At 42.6% G+C, this 19,456-nt stretch overlaps 1 protein-coding gene across 1 annotated transcript in view; it reads right to left on the bottom strand.

Moving 5' to 3' along the window:
- The window catches only part of TERF1 (telomeric repeat binding factor (NIMA-interacting) 1), a 35,761-nt gene extending 35,061 nt beyond the window's left edge, over positions 1-700 (bottom strand). The window contains 3 exon segments of the mRNA XM_005866371.2: positions 328-393; positions 396-486; positions 518-700. Of these exon segments, the coding sequence (XP_005866433.1) occupies positions 328-393; positions 396-486; positions 518-661 (301 nt within the window). The 5' untranslated portion in view covers positions 662-700.
- Positions 701-19,456: the final 18,756 nt, after the last annotated feature.

The raw sequence follows: 19,456 nt of genomic DNA, 5'->3' as shown, positions 1-19,456 counted from the left end.
TCTTAGGCCATCCTGTGAAAGGGTCTTTCGACCGCCAAAGGGGTCGCGACCCACAGGTTGAGAACCGCTGCTCTACAGGTTTGAATGTTTCTCACGTTGACAATTTTAACACATTTAATTCTGTATCAAATTTAAAGGTATTTCCCCCCCACTTTTCTCAGAAAAACTCAGAATCAGAAAAACTGGGAAGCTGATAGTGGGCGGATGCGAGATGCCCGCCAACGGCTCAGAGCCTGGGTCCCTCCGCTCCCCCGCCCGCCCGGGGGACCGGGGACGGCGCTGCAGACCAGGCCTCGACCGCCGCCGCCGGCCGCGCCCGACACTCACCCTCGGCGCTGTCCCGGGCCCGGTGGAAGTCCTCGGAGCGGCCGTCGCGGAAGGCCCGGCAGAGAGGCAGAGGAAGTCCAGCATCCAGCCAGAAGCTACGGCCTCGGCCTCCGCCACCAGGCCCGCGTCCTTCTCTTTCGCGGGGGCCCCCACCTCCACCTGGTCCTCAGCAGCCGGCCCCCACCTCCACCTGGTCCTCGAGCAGCTCCTGGCTCTCCACCTGCTCCTCATAGTCTCTCGCCGTTTCCCACAACCCCGCCTCCGAGGGTCCCGCATCCGCCCCGTCCGCACGCCCCCGGGAGTCGCGGGACCCTCCAGCGCCGTGGCCCGCCATGTTCAATCGCTGGCGCGGTTTTGCTCCTTCGAGCGCCGGGCGACGATTGGTTGGCGCTGGCGGGAGGGGGCGGAGCCACGGACGGGCTCTTCCGCTGGGAATCCACCAATCACACCGCCGGAATGGAAGAGCGGCTCGAGGCTGACTTCTGATTGGCGCAGACCTCTCGCCTTGGGATGTTTAATCCTCCGTCACTGCAGCGCAGGGATTTGTTGGTAAACTGACTGACTCCAGAGTGGGAGGGGAGAGAGAGACTTAAAAAAGATAGAAATAGGTGGTTAGGACTCGACTCCATTATTCAAGCGTAAAAAGATATAGGTGATTGGAACTCGACTCCATTATTCAAGTGTAACACCTGGTATTCACTAACACAATTACTACGTGATCACGCAGCCAAACTGTTACAACCGGCTTACAGTCGTGATTCTCCAACCTTAATGTGCACCAGCATCAGCTGGGGCTTGTGAAACACACGTTGCCTGGCTCCACCCCGCGTAAGTTCTGTGAGGCAGGAATGGGGTCCTTTAACGGACAAATCTAACAAGTTCCCAGGTGATGCCGAGGCGGCCTGTCTGGGGACTGTTAGGTCGGAGAGAGCCCAGGATCGGATACATGCAGACATGTGAGGAGATAATGGACTCCCCCTGGCATGTCTAACAGATCAGCATGCCAGACACAGATACAGGCTTCTCCCTGAATCCACAACGACCCCCACACAGATACTGACTCATTCCTGAATACCTGGCTGACCCCCTGCAGCTGAAACTTCCTCAACTGAATACCTCAGCTCATGTCCCCACCCCTCACCCAACCGCAGTATAAAAAAAGCGCCCCCCTCCCTGTTGGTGTGAATCCACATGCCCTGTCTTTGGGGGTACGTGGATCTCCCGGGGACACAGAAATAAACATTTTCCTTTCCTTTCTTTTCTGATTCACTGAACTCTCTATTTGTTGCGCCGCCTCCTGAGCCACCTAACCTAACAGGGACTACGCGTCGAAAATCATCGCTGCTCTCGAAGAGTATGTTATGATGGAAATGAATTTCAATCCGCGTCTGAAATAGACTATAGAATGCAGCTTATGTTGAACTTTGAAACTTACAGTTTGGTGATGGTGGGATCAGGTGATATTGTGTTTCTCTATGTGGGTGATGGTTGCACCCGTGTAATAGGCCAATGCAAACAGCAGAAAAGTGTAAAATTTTAGAAAAAGTATAAAGTTCAGGAAAGTAGATAGATATGTGTATGTTTGTAATTCCACGTATGTCAAGATTTAAAACTTGCAGCACAGTACCTTTTATTCATATGAAGGAGAGCTATGAAGATATTCATGAGAAAGATGAACACCAATAGTGCCCCCTTCGGAGGGGCGGGGGAACTGTTTTCAAATATATATGTCTTAGTGAAAAAGATCTGAGGTTAGAGGTGGCAAAATGTTAAGTTTTGTAAGGTTGGGTGGCAGGTATATGTTTATTCTATTGTTCCCTCTACTTCATAAGTTTGAAATATTTCATAAAATATATTTTTAAAATAAAAATATAGAGAGTACATTTAGGCTGTAACAACTCTACATAACAGATTTGACCAGCATTGCCTTTCCAAATTAACCAATGCCTTCACTAGTGTAAAATGGCTTATTTTGTCAGCCCTTGTGATATACTTATCTTCCCAGTAGAGGTCACTAAGAAATGAAATATTTAGTTAAACAATAGAATACATAGCATACTTTCCCCATGCAAAGACTTCCAGTCTTTAAAAAAAAAAATCTATGAAAATGGTTTTTACTAACTCAACTTACAAGTCCAACATGCAAAAGAGCTAAAAACAAGGTGGAATGGGCGCCAGATATCCTAACAATAACATGTATGTACTGTTTCCTCTCAAGGTTGATCTGAGGCTAGTAGGTAGAGATAAATGAGGACACTTGACTGGAGCAGAAAGTGTGAGGGAAAAGAGAAAGTCAGTCCTTTTCAGGCAGAAATTGGACTCTATTATCAGATTATCCGTTATAAATTTTACCTAGAAAATGAGGACGCTTTAAAATCTTAGTTGGATTAATTTTCCTGCCAGAGAGGATCTATCTATCTATCTAATCACCTACTTACCTACCTATTACCTGTCATCCATCCATCCATCCAATATCATGAGTTGTAGAGATTAACACCTTTGATTGTATTATGTGCTTAATAAAACATTTCTGTAGTTTATTCTCAAATGCTTTATTATCTGGTAAGAAGGAGAAAGAGAGAGAGAGAGAGAGAGAGAGAGAGAGAGAGAGGTGTCTTTGGGTGGCAATGGGTCCTTCCAGGAGACCCTTCCTTTAATTACAATGTATTAGTGGCCACCTACAAATCTACTGGTGAATCTGACTTGAAGAACTTCTGCAGTAAACACAAGTTGCCTGGCTTCACCCCGAGTCAGTTCTGTGGGGCTGGAATGGGGTCCTTTAACTGACAAATCTAACAAGTTCCCAGGTGATGCCAAGGCTGCTTGTCTGGGGACTCCGCTTTGTTAAGCCAGTAGCAATAACAGTACATAAAAACTGGAATTCTAAGATTGTTTAGCCAGAACATAAAAAAAGCACAATTATTGACCTTTTACAAGACTTCTGAAATAAATGTAAGTTTGAATGTATTCAGCAGAGTAAGAATTTTATTTTTAAAGAATCAATACAAAGCCCTGGCTGGGTAGTTCAGTTGGTTAGAGAGTTGTCCCAATACACCAAGGTTGTGGGTTCAATACTCGGTCAGAACACATACAAGAATCAACCAATAAATGCATAAATAAGGGTAACAACAAATCATTGTTTCTCTCTCTCTCTCTCTCTCTCTCTCTCTCTCTCGTCAATAAAAACAAAAAGAATCAATACATACATTATATAGCTATAATGGTTACTAGGAATTTTTTTTTCAGTAGAAAATTGCTCCAGGGGCACATTATTGGAAGAAATTTAGATACTGGCTTTTATTTCTACTCAGAAATTTTATGCTACAACATATCAAAAATTTTACCAAGAAACTTTCACCGGCATTGATATACTAAATAAAATAATGATGGCAACTGGAATGTTGGTAAGATGATGTTTTTCTATTGCTGTGTAACAAACCATCTCCAAATTTAGTGAATTAAAAAATAAATCATTTGTTTATCTCATGAATCTGCAATTTGAACTTAAAAGGACAGAGCTTGCTTCCTCTCTCTCTCTTTCCACCACATGGAACATAAACAGGAAGAGGGCTATCTCACATTGCAAGAGGTCATATAGACACAGGACAGCATGATGTTTTCAGGGCCATTATTATAGCCATCATCACAGTATTTCTGTATCAGCCCCAAACTTAACGGCTTACAACAATAACCACTTTATTACTCACAAATCTGTAGGCCAGGAACTCAGGCACATCTTGATGGGGTAGCTTTTCTCTTCTCTACGTGGTGCAGACACAAGCAGCCAGCCTGGCCTGGAGGATCCAACAGAGCCTCCGTCACATATCTGGTACCTTCTGAGGGATGGCTCAAAAGACTGGAGTCGGTGAGCTGGCTGGGCCTCTCTTTTCTCTTGGTGTCAGCTGACTTACACACATATCTGGGTCGTTGGTTTTCTTCATGTGGCCTCTTTTTCCATGTGGCGTCTCCTCCACGGCCTGTCTTCACAGTCTCTCTCTGGTGTGGGATATGTTGGACTTCTCTCCATGCAGGTAGGCTCCAAAAGAGCAAAAGCCGACAATCACAGGACTTAGACGGCACAGGCCCAGAACAACACAATGTCAAAGCAAGCCATAAGGCCGTTCCAGATTCAACGATGGACAAGTAGACTTTGCCTCTTCATGGGAGGAGAAACATGTGTGTGCAGGGATGAGAACTGTTGCGGGCGATCTCTGTGAACAATGTACCAGAGTGCTGGACTGAATGTGGAAAAATGAGAAGCCGGGTCAAAGGGTTAGTCTGGACTATGGCTATGCAAATAGGTTGTACCTAATAGCCAAAATGAGTCTACATAAGAGAAGGCAGCTATATAGGGGGAAATTCAAGTTTCTATGAAGCAGCAAATCAATAGGAGACAACACATGGACAGTGGTTGAGAGAGTAGGTAGAATCTGTTCTGCATATGACGATTTCATGCTAGCTGGCCGTGAGATGGTCAAGCAGAAAACTCCACAACCTCTGCGGCCAGTGGAAGTGTTTAGCTGTGACACAGGAAGCACCATGAGGGGTCCACGTGTCTTCCCAAAAGACATTTTGCTGTGATGAGACTAATGTGGAATTTATCCTCCCACTAAAAGGATGAGATCATAAAATAGCTCTTCCCTCACCACCTGGGTAGAACCCAGAGCAGATGGCCAGACAATATGGAGGCTCTAATTAGGGAGAGAAAGCTGTAGGGCCACCAAAATAGGAGACATCTTCCCTTGGTAGTAACTAAGCAGTTGCAGGCGATTTGCAGGAAAATAAAGGTTTATTTTTGTCTGGTGTGCTATATAAGCGCCAGGTGCAACTCGACTGCTCCAAGTACCTTTTGCCTTTTATTTTATAAACCATCCATTCCACATGGAAACATTTTTGGCTTCAATTTTTAAAGACTTTGACTTCTGATATTCCCGACCCTGGTAGAACTGAAGATGATAAATGCTTTTAACTTTATGCATTTAATATTCCGTGGTCCATGAAGACTCTTTTTTCAATCCCAAGGGCCTGGTATTATTATGACAACAGCAACAACAACAATAATAAACAACTGATATTTGAGAGACATATTTCCTTTTTCAAAGCACATTCCCATTCGTTATTTATTCTTGTCTCACAGGTGGATTTGCGTTTCCCTGTGGCTCACGGAACTCTAGATAGACTGGGAAGAATCAGAAGTGCTGGCCGCAGTGGCTCAGTGGTTGAGCATTGACCTATGAACCAGGAGGTCATGGTTTGATTCCCGGTTTGGTTCCCAGTCAGGGCACATGCCCTGGTTGTGGGCTTGATCGCCAGTGTGGCGTGTGCAGGAGGCAGCTGATCAACGATTCTCTCTCATCATTGATGTTTCTATCTCTCTTCCTCTCTCTTCCTTTCTGAAATCAATTTTATTTTTTTTTCAGAAGCTGTGAAAGGCAAAATGGCGCCACTCCCATTAATTTCCTTTTAATGATTTGGGAATTTTATTATTTCCTTCTCTAGTTTAAAAGTTCACTACTTTGAGTGAAAAGTAAAAACATCCTATTTGGAAGCCAAAACTTAATTAGAAACCATACATGCTAATTCTGGTTTTCCGCTCATGAGACTCATTGCTTGTACATGTCCCCATTAACGCACAAAATGAAAAGTGGTGGTGGTATCTGTTTAATTAGGCTTAACATTTAAATTTGCATGTTCAAAGTGTATTAAGGTTCATTGAGAGCTGATGAGTATGGTGCTCTTTGGTAGGTGTCTGGTAGGGAAAGAGAGAAAGGATTGGGTTTGCCCCTTCTAACATTCCACCTACATTTTCATCAGCGTCTAAAAGATACATCTGACTCAAAAAAGATAAAAAAAACAACCCCACTGCCACCCACCTTTAATACAATTAGAGAATTGCTGCTGATCATTTTCTATGATTATAATCCTATATTGCTTTCATGTTTTGCAAAATTGGCAGCTGAGTCCAGCCAGTGTGGCTCAGTGGTTGAGCATCAACCTATGAACCAGGAGGTCACAGTTTGATTCCCCATCAGGGCACATGCCCAGATTGTGGGCTTGGTCCCCAGTGTGGGGCGTGCAGGAGGAGCTGATCAATGATTCTCTCATCACTGATGTTTCTTTTTCTCTCTACCTCTCCCTTCCTCTCTGAAATCAATAAAAATACCTTTTTAAAAAAATGTATTTTATTGATATTTTACAGAGAAGAAGGGAGAGAGATAGAGAGTTAGAAGCATCGATGAGAGAGAAACATCGATCAGCTACCTCCTGCACACCTCCTACTGGGGATGTGCTCGCAACCCAGGGACATGCCCTTGGCCGGAATCAAACCTGGGACCTTTTAGTCTGCAGGCCGTTGCTCTATCCACTGAGCCAAACTGGTTAGGGCAATAAAAATTTATCTTTTTTTAAAAAAAATAAAATGACAAATGTTAAATCAGCCCAATCTTTGTTGATGATTAAGCTACTAATCACACTTTGGGTTTGGAAATTGCTCAGCCCATTTAAAAATATCCCAACCTCAAAGACAGTGAAGACAATTTCTCGGGGCGAAATGAACTGTCCTCTTTGCCAGACACCCTCATTTCCTGGTCTGCTGCTTCCGTCTCCGATGGCCGTGTGGCCCTTCTGATGGCGGCTCATTTATAACGCGGCCACATTCACCAAGTCTCCAAAATGGGCTGCGGTGCTCACAGAGAGGAAATGGCTCTTTGGAGAATAATGGTTGATGGCTTGTTCAGTCAGAGCCAAGTTTTCCATTTCCACAAGGAATTTTTAGGCTTTTTTACAAAATGTGTTTCCAGGCCTCAATGTCTGGGCACTTCCCAGGGTCTCTTCAAATCAGCTTAAGAGAAATTCCAAGGCCCCCCAGTGCGAACAGGAGGTGCCTGTAGCCAGCAGGGAGGAGGAAGCGGCCAGGATTCTGCACAGCCAGCCACTCAGGGTCAGCATGGCACGAATCGGCCCCCTTAACTCCCCTGCTCATTTCCCTTCTTATTTTGTGAATATTTCCCCTGAGCCTTGTTCTCCATGCCTGAACAGCCATAAGTAGCAAGGGGGACTGTGATCACTTTAAGAAAAGGAAGTGAGGATGAGCCCAGATGCTGCCCTCCCACCTCCGTTCTGTGCATTTCTCGGATTAGATTACCCCTTAACACCCTGAGCCCCAGCTGCGGCCTCTCCCATTGTGCAGAAAAAATCCAAACGGTGCGAAAAATCTTCTCCTCCCCAATCCAGCCCTCACCCCCTTCCTCTTTCCCAGGGGCAGCTACAGATACCATTTACTTTGTTCAGTTACGTCAATGTAAGAAATGTCCAAACCTGCAGGGAATTTTCATAAAGTTTATTTGAGCCAAAACTGACGACAATGGCCAGGAAGCAGGATCTCCGATGCTCCGAGAAGCGCAGTTCTGCAGCTTCTTTTATGCATTTGGGATCAGGGAGGGAAGGTCAGGAAGGTTACACGGAGGTGGGAGACAGCAAGGCAGGGACTGGATCACAGGACAGTTAAAAAGATTATGTGCCCTCAAAGGGTGGTTATGACTTTGAGGGGTATTACTTCTGGCATTTCAAAGGCGTGTTAGCCTAGATGCCTAGGAACAATGGACAAGGCTTGCTTAGAAACCTTTCATTAAAGAAGTTATGCCCTGGCAGGTGTGGTGGCTCAGTTGGTTGAGCATCGCCCCATGCACAGAAAGGTCACTGGTTCCATCCCAGTCAGGGCATGCCTGAGTTGCCGCTCGATCCCCAGTAGGGGGCGTGCAGGAGGCAGCTGATCAGTGTTTCTCACATCAATGTTTCTGTCTCTCCTTCTCCCTTCCTCTCTCTCTAAAGTCAATAAAAACATTTAAAAAAAGGAACTTATCCACCTGGGGTATGACTCCCCACCGTGACCTGCTCAGGTAGGAATTTTTTTTTTTTGTTTTGTTTGTTTTCATTTGGATCTTTTTATTTATTTATTTATTTATTTATTTTTTAATTAAATCTTTATTGTTCAGGTTACATTTGTTCCTCTTTTTTTCCCCCCCATAACTCCCCTCCTCCCAGTTCCCGCCCCACCCTCCGCCCTCACTCCCCACCCACTGTCCTCATCCATAGGTGCACGATTTTTGTCCAGTTTCTTCCCGCATCTCCCATTCCCCTTTCCCCCCCAAGAATAGTCAGTCCATTCCCTTTCTATGTCCCTGATTCATTATAATCACCAGTTCATTCTGTACATCAGATTATTTATTCACTTGATTCTTAGATTCACTTGTTGATAGATGCTCAGGTAGGAATTTATATCAGGTCACCTGCGAGGTCACTTTCCCTGAAACCCCTTTATCGTCCACACTAGGCTGTGGTGAACATCCTTGTACACATATCCTTTGGCTCATATGGGAACATTTCTTTAAGATAAATCCCTAAAAGGTGCATTACATTGAAAAATTTTCCTCCAAAAAAGTTATATCCATGTGCACTTCCACATGTAAGAGAATGCCAGTTTCCTATACAATGTGTAAATACTCTGTATTGTTTTTTTTTTATTTTATTTTTTTTTTGGCAATGAGTTATGCTACTTTAATAGTAGTGTAGACCTGACTAAAAATCTAAATAAACTAGTAATTATCCTTATTGGATAAGGTATAAAGTATATATGGTGTATATATATATTACACATTTAGATACACATACATACACATAGTATATATTACATATAAGTACATATAGTACTATTCTTATTTCCGTATTTTAAATAGGAAAAGTGGTTAAATAACTTACCCATAGTCACCTAGCTAGTAAGGGCTAGAACCGGACTCAGATTGTAGTCTGTTTGACCCTAAGGTCTGCACTCCTATCCTCTACCCGTACTGTCAGTGCCCAGAGAATTATTTTTTTTTTGCTAAAAGTATTACAAAGGGTATTACATATGTGTCCTTTTTCCCCCCGCCCTTGACAATCCCCTGCCCTCCCTTACCCCCCAGTGTCTTATGTCCATTAGTTATGCTTATATGCATGCATACAAGTCCTTCGGTTGATCTCTTACTCCCCTCCCTTCTGCCCCCCAACCCTCTCTGGCCTTCCCACTGCAGTTTGACAATCAGTTTGAGGCAGCTCTGCCTCTGTATCTATTATTGTTCAAAAGTTTGTAATGGTCTTTATTATCCATGAATGAGTGAGATCATGTGGTATTTTTCCTTCATTGACTGGCTTATTTCACTTAGCATAATGCTCTCCAGTTCCATCCATGCTGTTGCAAATGGTAAGAGTTCCTTCTTTTTTACAGCTGTATTGTTGTTTAAAACAAATCTTTGCTGGAGATAGGAGAAAACAATGATATTTAATTTTTGTCTTAATTTGCATTCTTTTTGAATGAGGGTAAGTACTTTCCAGGCTTTTGGAATTCTTCTTGTTGTTGCTGCTAACCACTTTTTCAAGGCCTTTCTCCATTTTTCTCTTGGGTTTTTCTTTTTCTTACTGATTTGGAAGAACTCTTTATAAATTAAGTAAGTTAGCCTGTTGATATTGGGATGCCATTACTTAAAGATGAGAGATAGAATGGGATTTTCCTATTTAAACCTCTAGCTTCTTCGGGAAACGACTTGATAGTAAGCATTACAAGGCAATTTCTTGCTAAAATGGGGTGTAACATAAATGATATTTCCCTGAATTATAGTTAGAAAAAAATTGAATTTTTAAAATAGAAAAAATGTCATGTTAGTCATTGTTTTTTTAAAAAAAAATTTTTTTAAATTGATTTCAGAGAGGAAGGGAGACGGGGAAAGAGAGATAGAAACATCAGCGATGAGAGAGAATCATTGATTGGGTGCCTCCTGCACGCCCCACACTGGGGATCAAGCACACAACCCGAGCATGTGCCCCGACCAGGAATGGAACCCTGACCTCCTGGTTCTTAGGTTGACGCTCAGCCACTGAGCCACTGCAGCCAGGCTCATTGTTTTTCTTTTGTAAAATCACTGGTATTTCAGAATCAGTTCATTTCTGCAATAAATCAATGTTCATGAAATTACTTCCATCCTAAATCAAGCATTTCGGCACAAATTAATTTATTCACACAAGTTACAGTGATTTGTTTGTGGGAGTTTCCAGGGCTTTACCTTTGCCTCATGTCTAACTCTTGCTTTCAGGTATTTCTGAGAGTAATTCTCTAAACAATATTTGTGTTTCAGTACAAAACGTAGCTATGTGATTAATAGAAGCTTAAAAATGTGTTTTTACAAATTGGCCTGCTATTAATTTGTCATCGGCGCTAAGTGGATTTGGAGACAAAATTTAATGAACACAATTAACCACAGAGTTTAGCAAAAGAATACATTTGATTCTGGAGCTCTGCAAACGATAGGACCTCAGAAATGGAAAGGACACCGGGAGGTCATCTGGTGTGTCCTTCGTTCGGGCAGGTTTGCACTCTCGTTACCTCGGGGCGTGACTCTGCCGATTCTGAAGACTTCCTGGAAGGATGCCTCTCCCCAGCTCTCTCGTTATCGCTAATGTGAGGCATCCATCACTTCTGGAAAATTCGTCCGAAGGACACCTCATTTCCTCAGCCTGGAGTTTTTCCCATTTGCTTTCAATGAGTCTTCAGTGATGACCACATGAAATTTCTGTTAACGAACCACTTCAGAGAACAGGATTGAAGGAGCCGGTGGGAATCAAGTCCTAGAACAGGGTCTGGCACAAAACAGGCTCTCCAATCCGATAGCTGCCACGGTCATTATTGTCATGATTACACTGCACCCGACAGACATCCTCAGACAGACATCATGGTCTTTGGAGCATCCAGTAATCTGGGGATTCGCAGCGCTCACTGCCTGGTGGTGGTGGATTGGGGTGGTGTGTTCTGAGGCTGCATCTGTGCTCAGTGGAGGGGTGAATGGTTGACGGTTGCCATGGGTGAGGACGGGCATGGGAGGAGCAGTCACACTTGTGCTAGCGGTTCACTATCCCAGTGGTGATAACTGCAAGCTCTTTGGGGGTAGAGACCCCCATCTTATTAGTCTTGGGTCCCTAGTACTTAGCACAGTGCCCAGCACAGAGAGATAAAATATGTATCAAATACTTAAGTTTGACTGTTGACTCTTATAAAAATCACTCAGTAGAATATTTATGTTATCGTAGGAATGCTATTCCTGTCTTCCAATATGGCATTATCATTTTAAAAAATTTGTCCGTGAACATGTTGCTGTTTCTCAGGCCAGCCCTCTCTTTTGCATCTGTCCCACTGTCTTTGATTTGGCCAGAGAGGTCACTGTGACTCGTTTTCTGAAGATGCTTGAAGTTCATCCAGGCTGTCTGTGACTTACAGAGGCCAGAATTAAACCCAGTGTCTGGCTGTAACCTTGAGCACTGTGATGGGTTCTGATATTTCATGCCGGATGCTGATCTTTCCTGCCATCACGCTGGCTTTGGATGTATGTGAGCAATGATAGAGCTCAAAGTCATGGGAGGGTCGCGGTGTCCCAGGCAGTGGAAGCAAAGCCTTCTGTACAAAACTTTGCCCCATCAGGACCACTTTGCAAATTGAGCTCGAAAGTTCTTGCCACAGGGACTTGATAATCTTTAGCTCTAAGAAGACTGTCAGAGGAGTCATGAGGGTTGAGAAATGAAGACTCTGGGGCTGGGATAGGATGTGCTCAGTTTTGGCTCCAGAACTGTCTCTGCTATTCTATAGTGGCCCGAGTCACACAGTTAACCCATCTGTTGACATGTGGTTGGATATGGGAAAAGGGGGAAGGGAGGAGAACAATATTTTTTAGTTAAGAGAAGATGCCGTGCTATGAGCCCCTCCCACCTCCATCTTTCTTGTGGCCCCAATTGTGCACTGTAGGACCTAAGGGTGGAGGGTGAGTAGGGTGGGCTGGAGGAGATAGAGGGGACCATACCAAAGGGGTGAGAATTTTGAGTTCAACCACGTCACCCGGCCAGTGTGGCTCAGTGGCTGAGCGTTAACCCATGAACCAAGAGGTCACAGTTCCATTCCCGGTCTGGCGGGCACATGTCCAGGTTGCAAGCTCTATCCTCAGTGTGGTGCATGCAGGAGGCAGCCAATCAATGATTCTCTCTTATCATTGATGTTTCTCTCTCTCTCTCCCTCTCCCTTCCTCTCTGAAATCAATAAAAATATATTTAACCCGGTCAACAAGGGGAAGGAGATGAAGGCTGCTTTTATTCCATTTCTCTTGGATTAGATGGAGTTCTAGGAATGGGCGACTTCTCCAAATGATAGAAAAGGAGGGTTTGGGAAATGGAGTGTGGTGGATGGACGGGAGAAGCTTGTGTGGGAGATGTACGTTCCCTTTTGTGGCTAGATCACGCTTACCCCAGGGGCTGCCGACCCTCCGACCCTCCGGGATGATGGGAGAATCCTGTGGACCCAGGAATGGCTGCTCCTGGGTGCTGCCGTTAGTCTGGAGGGCATGGGTGCAGCAGGCTTGAGGCGATCCTCCATCTCTCTATGGCTTTCGACCTTGAGCATTAGCCTTGAGCAGAAGGGCTCCTGTGACTAAATGGGTAGTGAGCAGGTTGCTTATGTCCATAAAAATGCATCTTTTATGTGCTTCTTCCTCTTTTAAGTGGGGATGGGGCCCTCTTGCTTTGGGAAGATGCCTGGTGCTCTCTGAGCTAAGAAGGCAGAGATTAGGGAATGGAGGGGAGTGTCACCCAGGCCAAGGTCAGCCCATTGTCCCTGTCACATTCCCCCCCCCCCCCCCCCCGTCATCAGTGCAGGAGTTGGGTATAGAGAGACCAGGCACTCTGTAATCATAGTTGTATTGGGCTGAAATACACTGATATTTTACTTAATATTTATAGCCACCTCTTATCAGTGTAACTCAGGCAAGTGTCCTCGGCCTGAGGGGAAGGGGCATGCTGATGAGAGCTGCAATTTCTCCAAAGATATCATCCTTGAAACTTTTGAACGATTAAGCAAAGTCTTTAAGATAAAAACTGTAATGCACATCCCAGCACTTTATTAATAATAACCAAAAAGAGAAAAACATTTTTTTGATGGAAAGGCAGCACAGCAAAGCAAGAGACAGCATTGACCTAAATGGTTAGGTGTCCAAACTTTGTAGCCAGGTTGCCTAGGTTCAAATCCTGGCGTTACTAGCTGTGTGACCTTGGGCACGCTACTTAACTTCTCTGTGCCTTGATTTCCTCTTCTGTAGAATGGGGGTGATGATAATACTGGTCTTATGAAGATTAAATGAGCAAATATAGGTGTAGGACTTGGCACATGGTAAGTGCTAAGTAAGAGTTTGTTAAATAAATAAGCCTCTCTCCTCATTAATTGCTTACCTCCTGCCTTGGAGAGCCAGACTCAATTGGCAGTCTCATTTTTGAACTTAAACAATAATACACCAAGTGACATACATCTGCAAGCTGGCTAAAAGGTTAATTTGAAAAGCAGAGTACTTTGAATGGCAATGAATCCAATTTTCAGTTTTTCCAGACTTCGAAGCTTTATCCTATGTTTCCTCTACAAGCTCCCTGCTCAACAACCAGTAATGCGGTGTCAAGCAACCGTGATTGTTGGGTGGCGGGCACGTGTGCCATGCTTCACGTGAAGAGGCTTCATGCAGAGAACCGAAATGACACACGTGATTCATTTACACGTTTATTTTCCATCTCGCTTATTCTACCAGACTGGGATGGAGAACAATGCCAGCAATTTTATAGACACTTTGACATAAAGTAAACAAGTATTTTGATGTTGAACAATTGTACAGACTACCACATGCATTTAAGTGTGCTGACTGGTGCAGAAATATTGAGTTGATCAGCAAAACTACGAATACAAAAACCACATTTTCTTTTCATGGAGTTCAAATGCAGCAGATATGGGGACATTGATACAAACACCATTAAATGGGAGGGAAAGGCATTGTATTAATGGTGCAGAACGGACAGCTGAACAAACATGAGTAGGCTAAATCGTATCCTCTTTACGGAACTGAAATCAAAACACTTCGTTTGCAAATACGATGAGATAAATAAAGCATGTTCAGGCAGATGAATGAGACTAGACAAGACTTAGTACTTATGAATAAGCTGTAGCTTCTATTGAGGCTTTGTATTGAAAGGATTTCAACACAGTGTAAGATGAAACACTAATGCTGTTGTGAGTGTAGTCAGGACAGGACAACTCAACTGAGAAATCTTAAAAAGTAAAATACTTATTGTGCTTCTTTTCCCTGCAGCATTCAGAGCATTCATAGAGTAGTAGGAACACCCTCTCAAACATGAATAAAAGGGAAGGATGCTTTGTGCAACTGTACCTATACATCTAATACCATGTGTAACTTAGAAATATGAAATTGCATTACTTACCATGGATAGCAATTTTAAGAACCATTAATTTAACTTTTAATTTCTGAGGCTCTATATTCCCTAGGTTTAAAAAATAGGCTTACATGTTTTTAATCTGGAAGATGTGAGGGACTTAGAAACTATTGAAATCTCTACAACTTGAGAAATAAAAATAGGTTGTAGATCAACCTGTTCTATAGAGAAATCACCCATGATTATTCCCCGCGAGGCTTTTTATGTGCATTAATTACTCATAGTTGTATAGCTTCACCGTAAGATTACTTTGTGCATCTTCACAGGGTTGTCCTGAGTTTAACAATAAGATGATAATTCTAACATTAAACATTGAATTAATGAGTTTTGGGAGTTAGGCGTATTTGTTTTTAATAATATATGACTCTAGCTAACCAAAAAGGCAGATGGTTCAGGCTTCTCCTCTTGATCCTAAACACACTCACGTCTGCATGCGCACTCATTAACACGCTCTTCCCAATGCCAGTCAACTTAAAAAATACTTTATAAACCTCAGGTTCCCCATTTAACTAACTTGGATATTTGCTTTTCTCTATGAGCTTTTCTTTTTTCTTTCTTTCCTCTTCTCCCTTTATCACCCTAAAACCCCCTCCCCCACCTCCATACTCCTCCCTGTCCTGGCCTTTAAAAATCTATATATGTTAATTTTATAACCAAGTTCAGTTTTCAGAGACCAGAATGAAAATAACTCTTGACAACTGGACGTCACCAGATGGGTCACTTCTGAGCGACGTAAATCCTTTGGTGAAAAAAGCTCATGCCAGGCAGGTAAGCATTCACCACGATGCCCTCCTTGTATGAAACACAGAACCGTGGTGAACAGAACCTCGTAAGGCCGGGCTACACTGGCAATGGGGAATCATCGCAGCCATTAGCTGGGAAAACCAGTCACTACTTCCATGCACTTTGCTATGAGGCAACACTTTTTAAACTGAATTACTTGACATATTTAGACTGTAGATGCGATGTAGAGCTTTGTATTACAAGCCTGAAAAAACAGTTAAAAACACTGCGTCAGTACTTAGGGTCTTAGGGTAAAGAATGCACAGATGGAATGATGCAAACAATGAGCCATTGGAATTAAAGGCCTGACCGTGCTGCCTCAGGCCTCTGTGGGGCTGGATGTAAGCAGTTTGCAGTCACTTGAGTACCATTGTGTGTACGTGACATACTATGTTGACGTAATGAGATGAGACAGTCACGCAGCAGCTTTTCAATGCAGCAGACAAGGACAGTCAACATTGAGTTTCCACGCAGCTACGTAGAAACAGGTAATAAATACATGTAGTGAGCTGGGTGGGCAGCATAATGCTTCATTGGAATATTTTTACTAAGCTAGGAACTTGATCTTTCAAGAAATCAGGGAGGAATACAGTATTTGTTAGGCTATAACTAAATGGCAATAAGATCTAAACTGTCATGCATGTGTTTTAGAACATGGATTGTTTTTTAAAGCATAGAAATTGATTGGAACCCCAGATGTTGTACGAAAGGGTAGGAAAGTTTTCATAAAATTCCTAAGCAAAAACAACAACAACATTCAAAAACTCCCAAACCCTTTTTAAAATCAAAGTCTCATTTTCAGTTTACCAATGATGGACCCTGGATATTCTGAAGGGGAAGGTTAGCATATCTAGGGAACTCCTTTGCAGATGCAATGGAAGATCTTCCCAAAGCCAGTCTGTGCTTAATATCAGAGTTCATTGCGTCCCCTGGCTCCACAGTGAGCCCTGATTGGCTGGGGCAGTTGCCCTTAGTCAGCATAAGGAACCTACATGTGCTGCATTACAGACTGTCCTGGGTCTTCACTCAGCCCGGATGCTTCCCCAGGAAATAAGGGCTCTATCCAAATGTGTGTGACCTGGCATTTTACACAAACTGAAGTAGAAAATGAGCCTCCAGCCCTAACCGGTTTGGCTCAGTGGATAGAGTGTCGGCCTGTGGACTCAAAGGGTCCCAGGTTCGATTCCGGTCAAGGGCATGTACCTTGGTTGCGGGCACATCCCCAGTGGGGAGTGTGCAGGAGGCAGCTGATCGATGTTTCTGACTCTCTATCCCTCTCCCTTCCTCTCTGTAAAAATCAATAAAATATATTTTTTTAAAAAAGAAACTGAGCCTCCTCCTATTCTTGGTCAACAAGATTTTAACATTACAAACAAGTAAAACAAAAAATCTCTGCTGAAGCCTGATGCTAATCTACACTTTAGATGATATAAAAACAACATCTGATGAGGAGTGTTGTTATTTTTTTTTAACACTGAAAGCTTTTATCCTCATTTTATAGATTATTCTGGCAAATAGCCAATTATGGGAACTCTGGAATCAATTTTGGTTATGAATTACTTTATGAGATATATCCTTAGGTTTACAGATATTTAAAGCATAAAGATGGGACAGTATGGGGAATAGTCACACAATGACTGAGTATGTTTAATTTTGTGGTAATAAAGATGGTGTAAAAGACTCTTCAAGTAGATAATATATCTAAATTCTTAGTAAGTCTAGGAAGCTGATTTTTCTCTAGAAGAAATGGACAATTGTCTATTAAACATTACAAATATAAGGCAGTTAGGTAAAAAAAACAACCCTGCATTACCTAATTTTCATAGCATGTTGTCTAAATAATGTTAAACTCTTTTTAAAGCCACATGAGGTGAAAATATATCCATATGTAATTTAGAAATAAAATGCTTTCTATTGTAAGGTAATAGTGAGTGAAAACTTACATTTATAATCACACACAAGTTTAAAATTTTCACTGTTTAAGAAGCCACAGAAAAATTACAGAAGACTAAGTAATTAGCACACAAATGTGAGTTGAATGATTTCTTTTGGAATACTTTTAAAAAGAAAAAAAAACCTCCTGTTTTTCAGGTATTATGCTATGTGCTTTACTATATACCATCTCACTTAATTTAGAATAGTTTTCAAAAAGCTTATATTTCTAGCGAATTATAAATATTAATTTTAAGTGACCACCTAAAGATATTTTTTTATGTGAAAGAACTTAAAAAGTATTCTAATCCAAATATGAATTATTTCTAATTGGATGTACAGCAAAGTACAGTTTTTCAATATGACCTTCTGTCCATCCCTAATATCTTTTGCTCCAGTTTTGTTTAAGTTGATATGACAGTTTTGGCCATAAACCATATAAAAAACTACCAGGTAATATTTGCCTCCCCTGACTGAGATGTTTGTTTCCATTGAACCGTTGCTAATGGCTCATTTGGTCCTACCCTTGACTTGACACCTGAAGCACTATCATCAGACAGACCGAGGGAGGATGGCTGGCGGGTACTGCATGAGCAGGATCCGGGGTTTGATCATAAAGAATCTGTTTCCCGACCAGGACGGTGACACGTGAATAGAAAGTGGAAGGAAGTGAGAAGAGCAGGTCACCTCCACGTATGGTTTCCATGGTGCCCCAGGGCACAATAGGTGGTGATAATAAATTGTCCAATAACTGTGCTCTCTAAACACATTCCCCCACTTATCCTCACTTCTTCAAACAAAACAAAGCAAGCAAGCAGACACACAGCGATGATATAAAACAGAAAAGCCTCCGGCTTGAAAGCAAGGTGCGAGGAGCAGGCACAGTCATTACGCAGTTAAATGCAAGTTTATTAAAAATGCGTCAGTGTGCTAATGGGACCTTGTATTTGCTCAATAAACCTTTCTTATACATTCAGTGTTGAATTTTTAATGGTTTAATATCAAACCTCTTTAAAATTGCATAAGTTTGAAACTTGGCTCTTATTTGACAAATCGAGTGTTTTATAAGTTGCAGGTTTCCCCCTCTCTTTGGCTTGGAACTAAATACGAAGATCTTGCCAATTCTTTAGTGAGATTTTCATAGTAGACATATTTGTTAATTCTGGCCATAGCATTTTGTTGGATAAGTAATTCAGGTAATATTAGTCCATATTATATTCTGGGTATCTGTTTTCTTTACAAAAATCCTCCTACTTTCAATTAAACATTGACATGGTTATAATCTGCAGGTTAAAATCCTAGCCTAACCCAGATGCTGCAAATAAGAATGTTAGAAGCACCTTGGTTTAAAGATGGCAGGAATCTGGCTGTAATAGAATTTCTGGCCAGCACCCTCAGGTGTCTCTCAGAGACTGGGAGCATCTGTTTCTTCTCAGGGTCAATTCAGGGGCATTCCAGGCTCTCCTTGGATCTTCAGGTAGAATGGAGACTGTGGGTTTTGTACTTAATCAGCCAGTAGCTTTGTATCAATAGGTCCATGGTTCTTTAAAAAAAAAAATCACTATTTTGAGTTCTCTTTTAGGTCCCCAATAATGGTAGAAGGGTCAGAGTAGCATCTATTGCATATTTAGAGTACAGAATAGGGCACTGTTCAATATTTAGCTAAACTTGTGATTTTGTTTTGATGGAGGCAGCAGGTAGTAATATTCTGAAAGTGCTGTGTGGAAGGTAGCAAGTTTTATCGGATATTTTGGAATAAGGAACTGGGAAATGATCACTGAGAAAAAAATCTGGGGTGTACATGTGATTTTGGCCGCATGCAGACGTAATGGAAGGTGGAATGTGGTAGAGAACTTTCAAGTTCTTGTTACTGCATCCTTTCTCGGCGAATAGGGAATTCCACCATCCCTCGGAATGACCACTAGAGGGCACTCAACATGGATCATAAGCGGGATGGCGGGGATCATGACATTCTTGCTGAATCTCTTCCGTTGCCACTATTCCGTGTCTGTTTCCCTGAGTCTTGGTTTTGAAAGTCTATTTTTATTGTCTTGTATGCTATCTCAAATCCTTTTTG

The sequence above is a fragment of the Myotis brandtii genome, unplaced genomic scaffold (genome assembly GCF_000412655.1).
Source record: "Myotis brandtii unplaced genomic scaffold, ASM41265v1 scaffold23, whole genome shotgun sequence".
Taxonomy (NCBI): Eukaryota; Metazoa; Chordata; class Mammalia; order Chiroptera; family Vespertilionidae; genus Myotis; species Myotis brandtii.
Note: the sequence above shows the minus strand (reverse complement) of the source record. Positions and strands in the feature narration are given on the sequence as shown.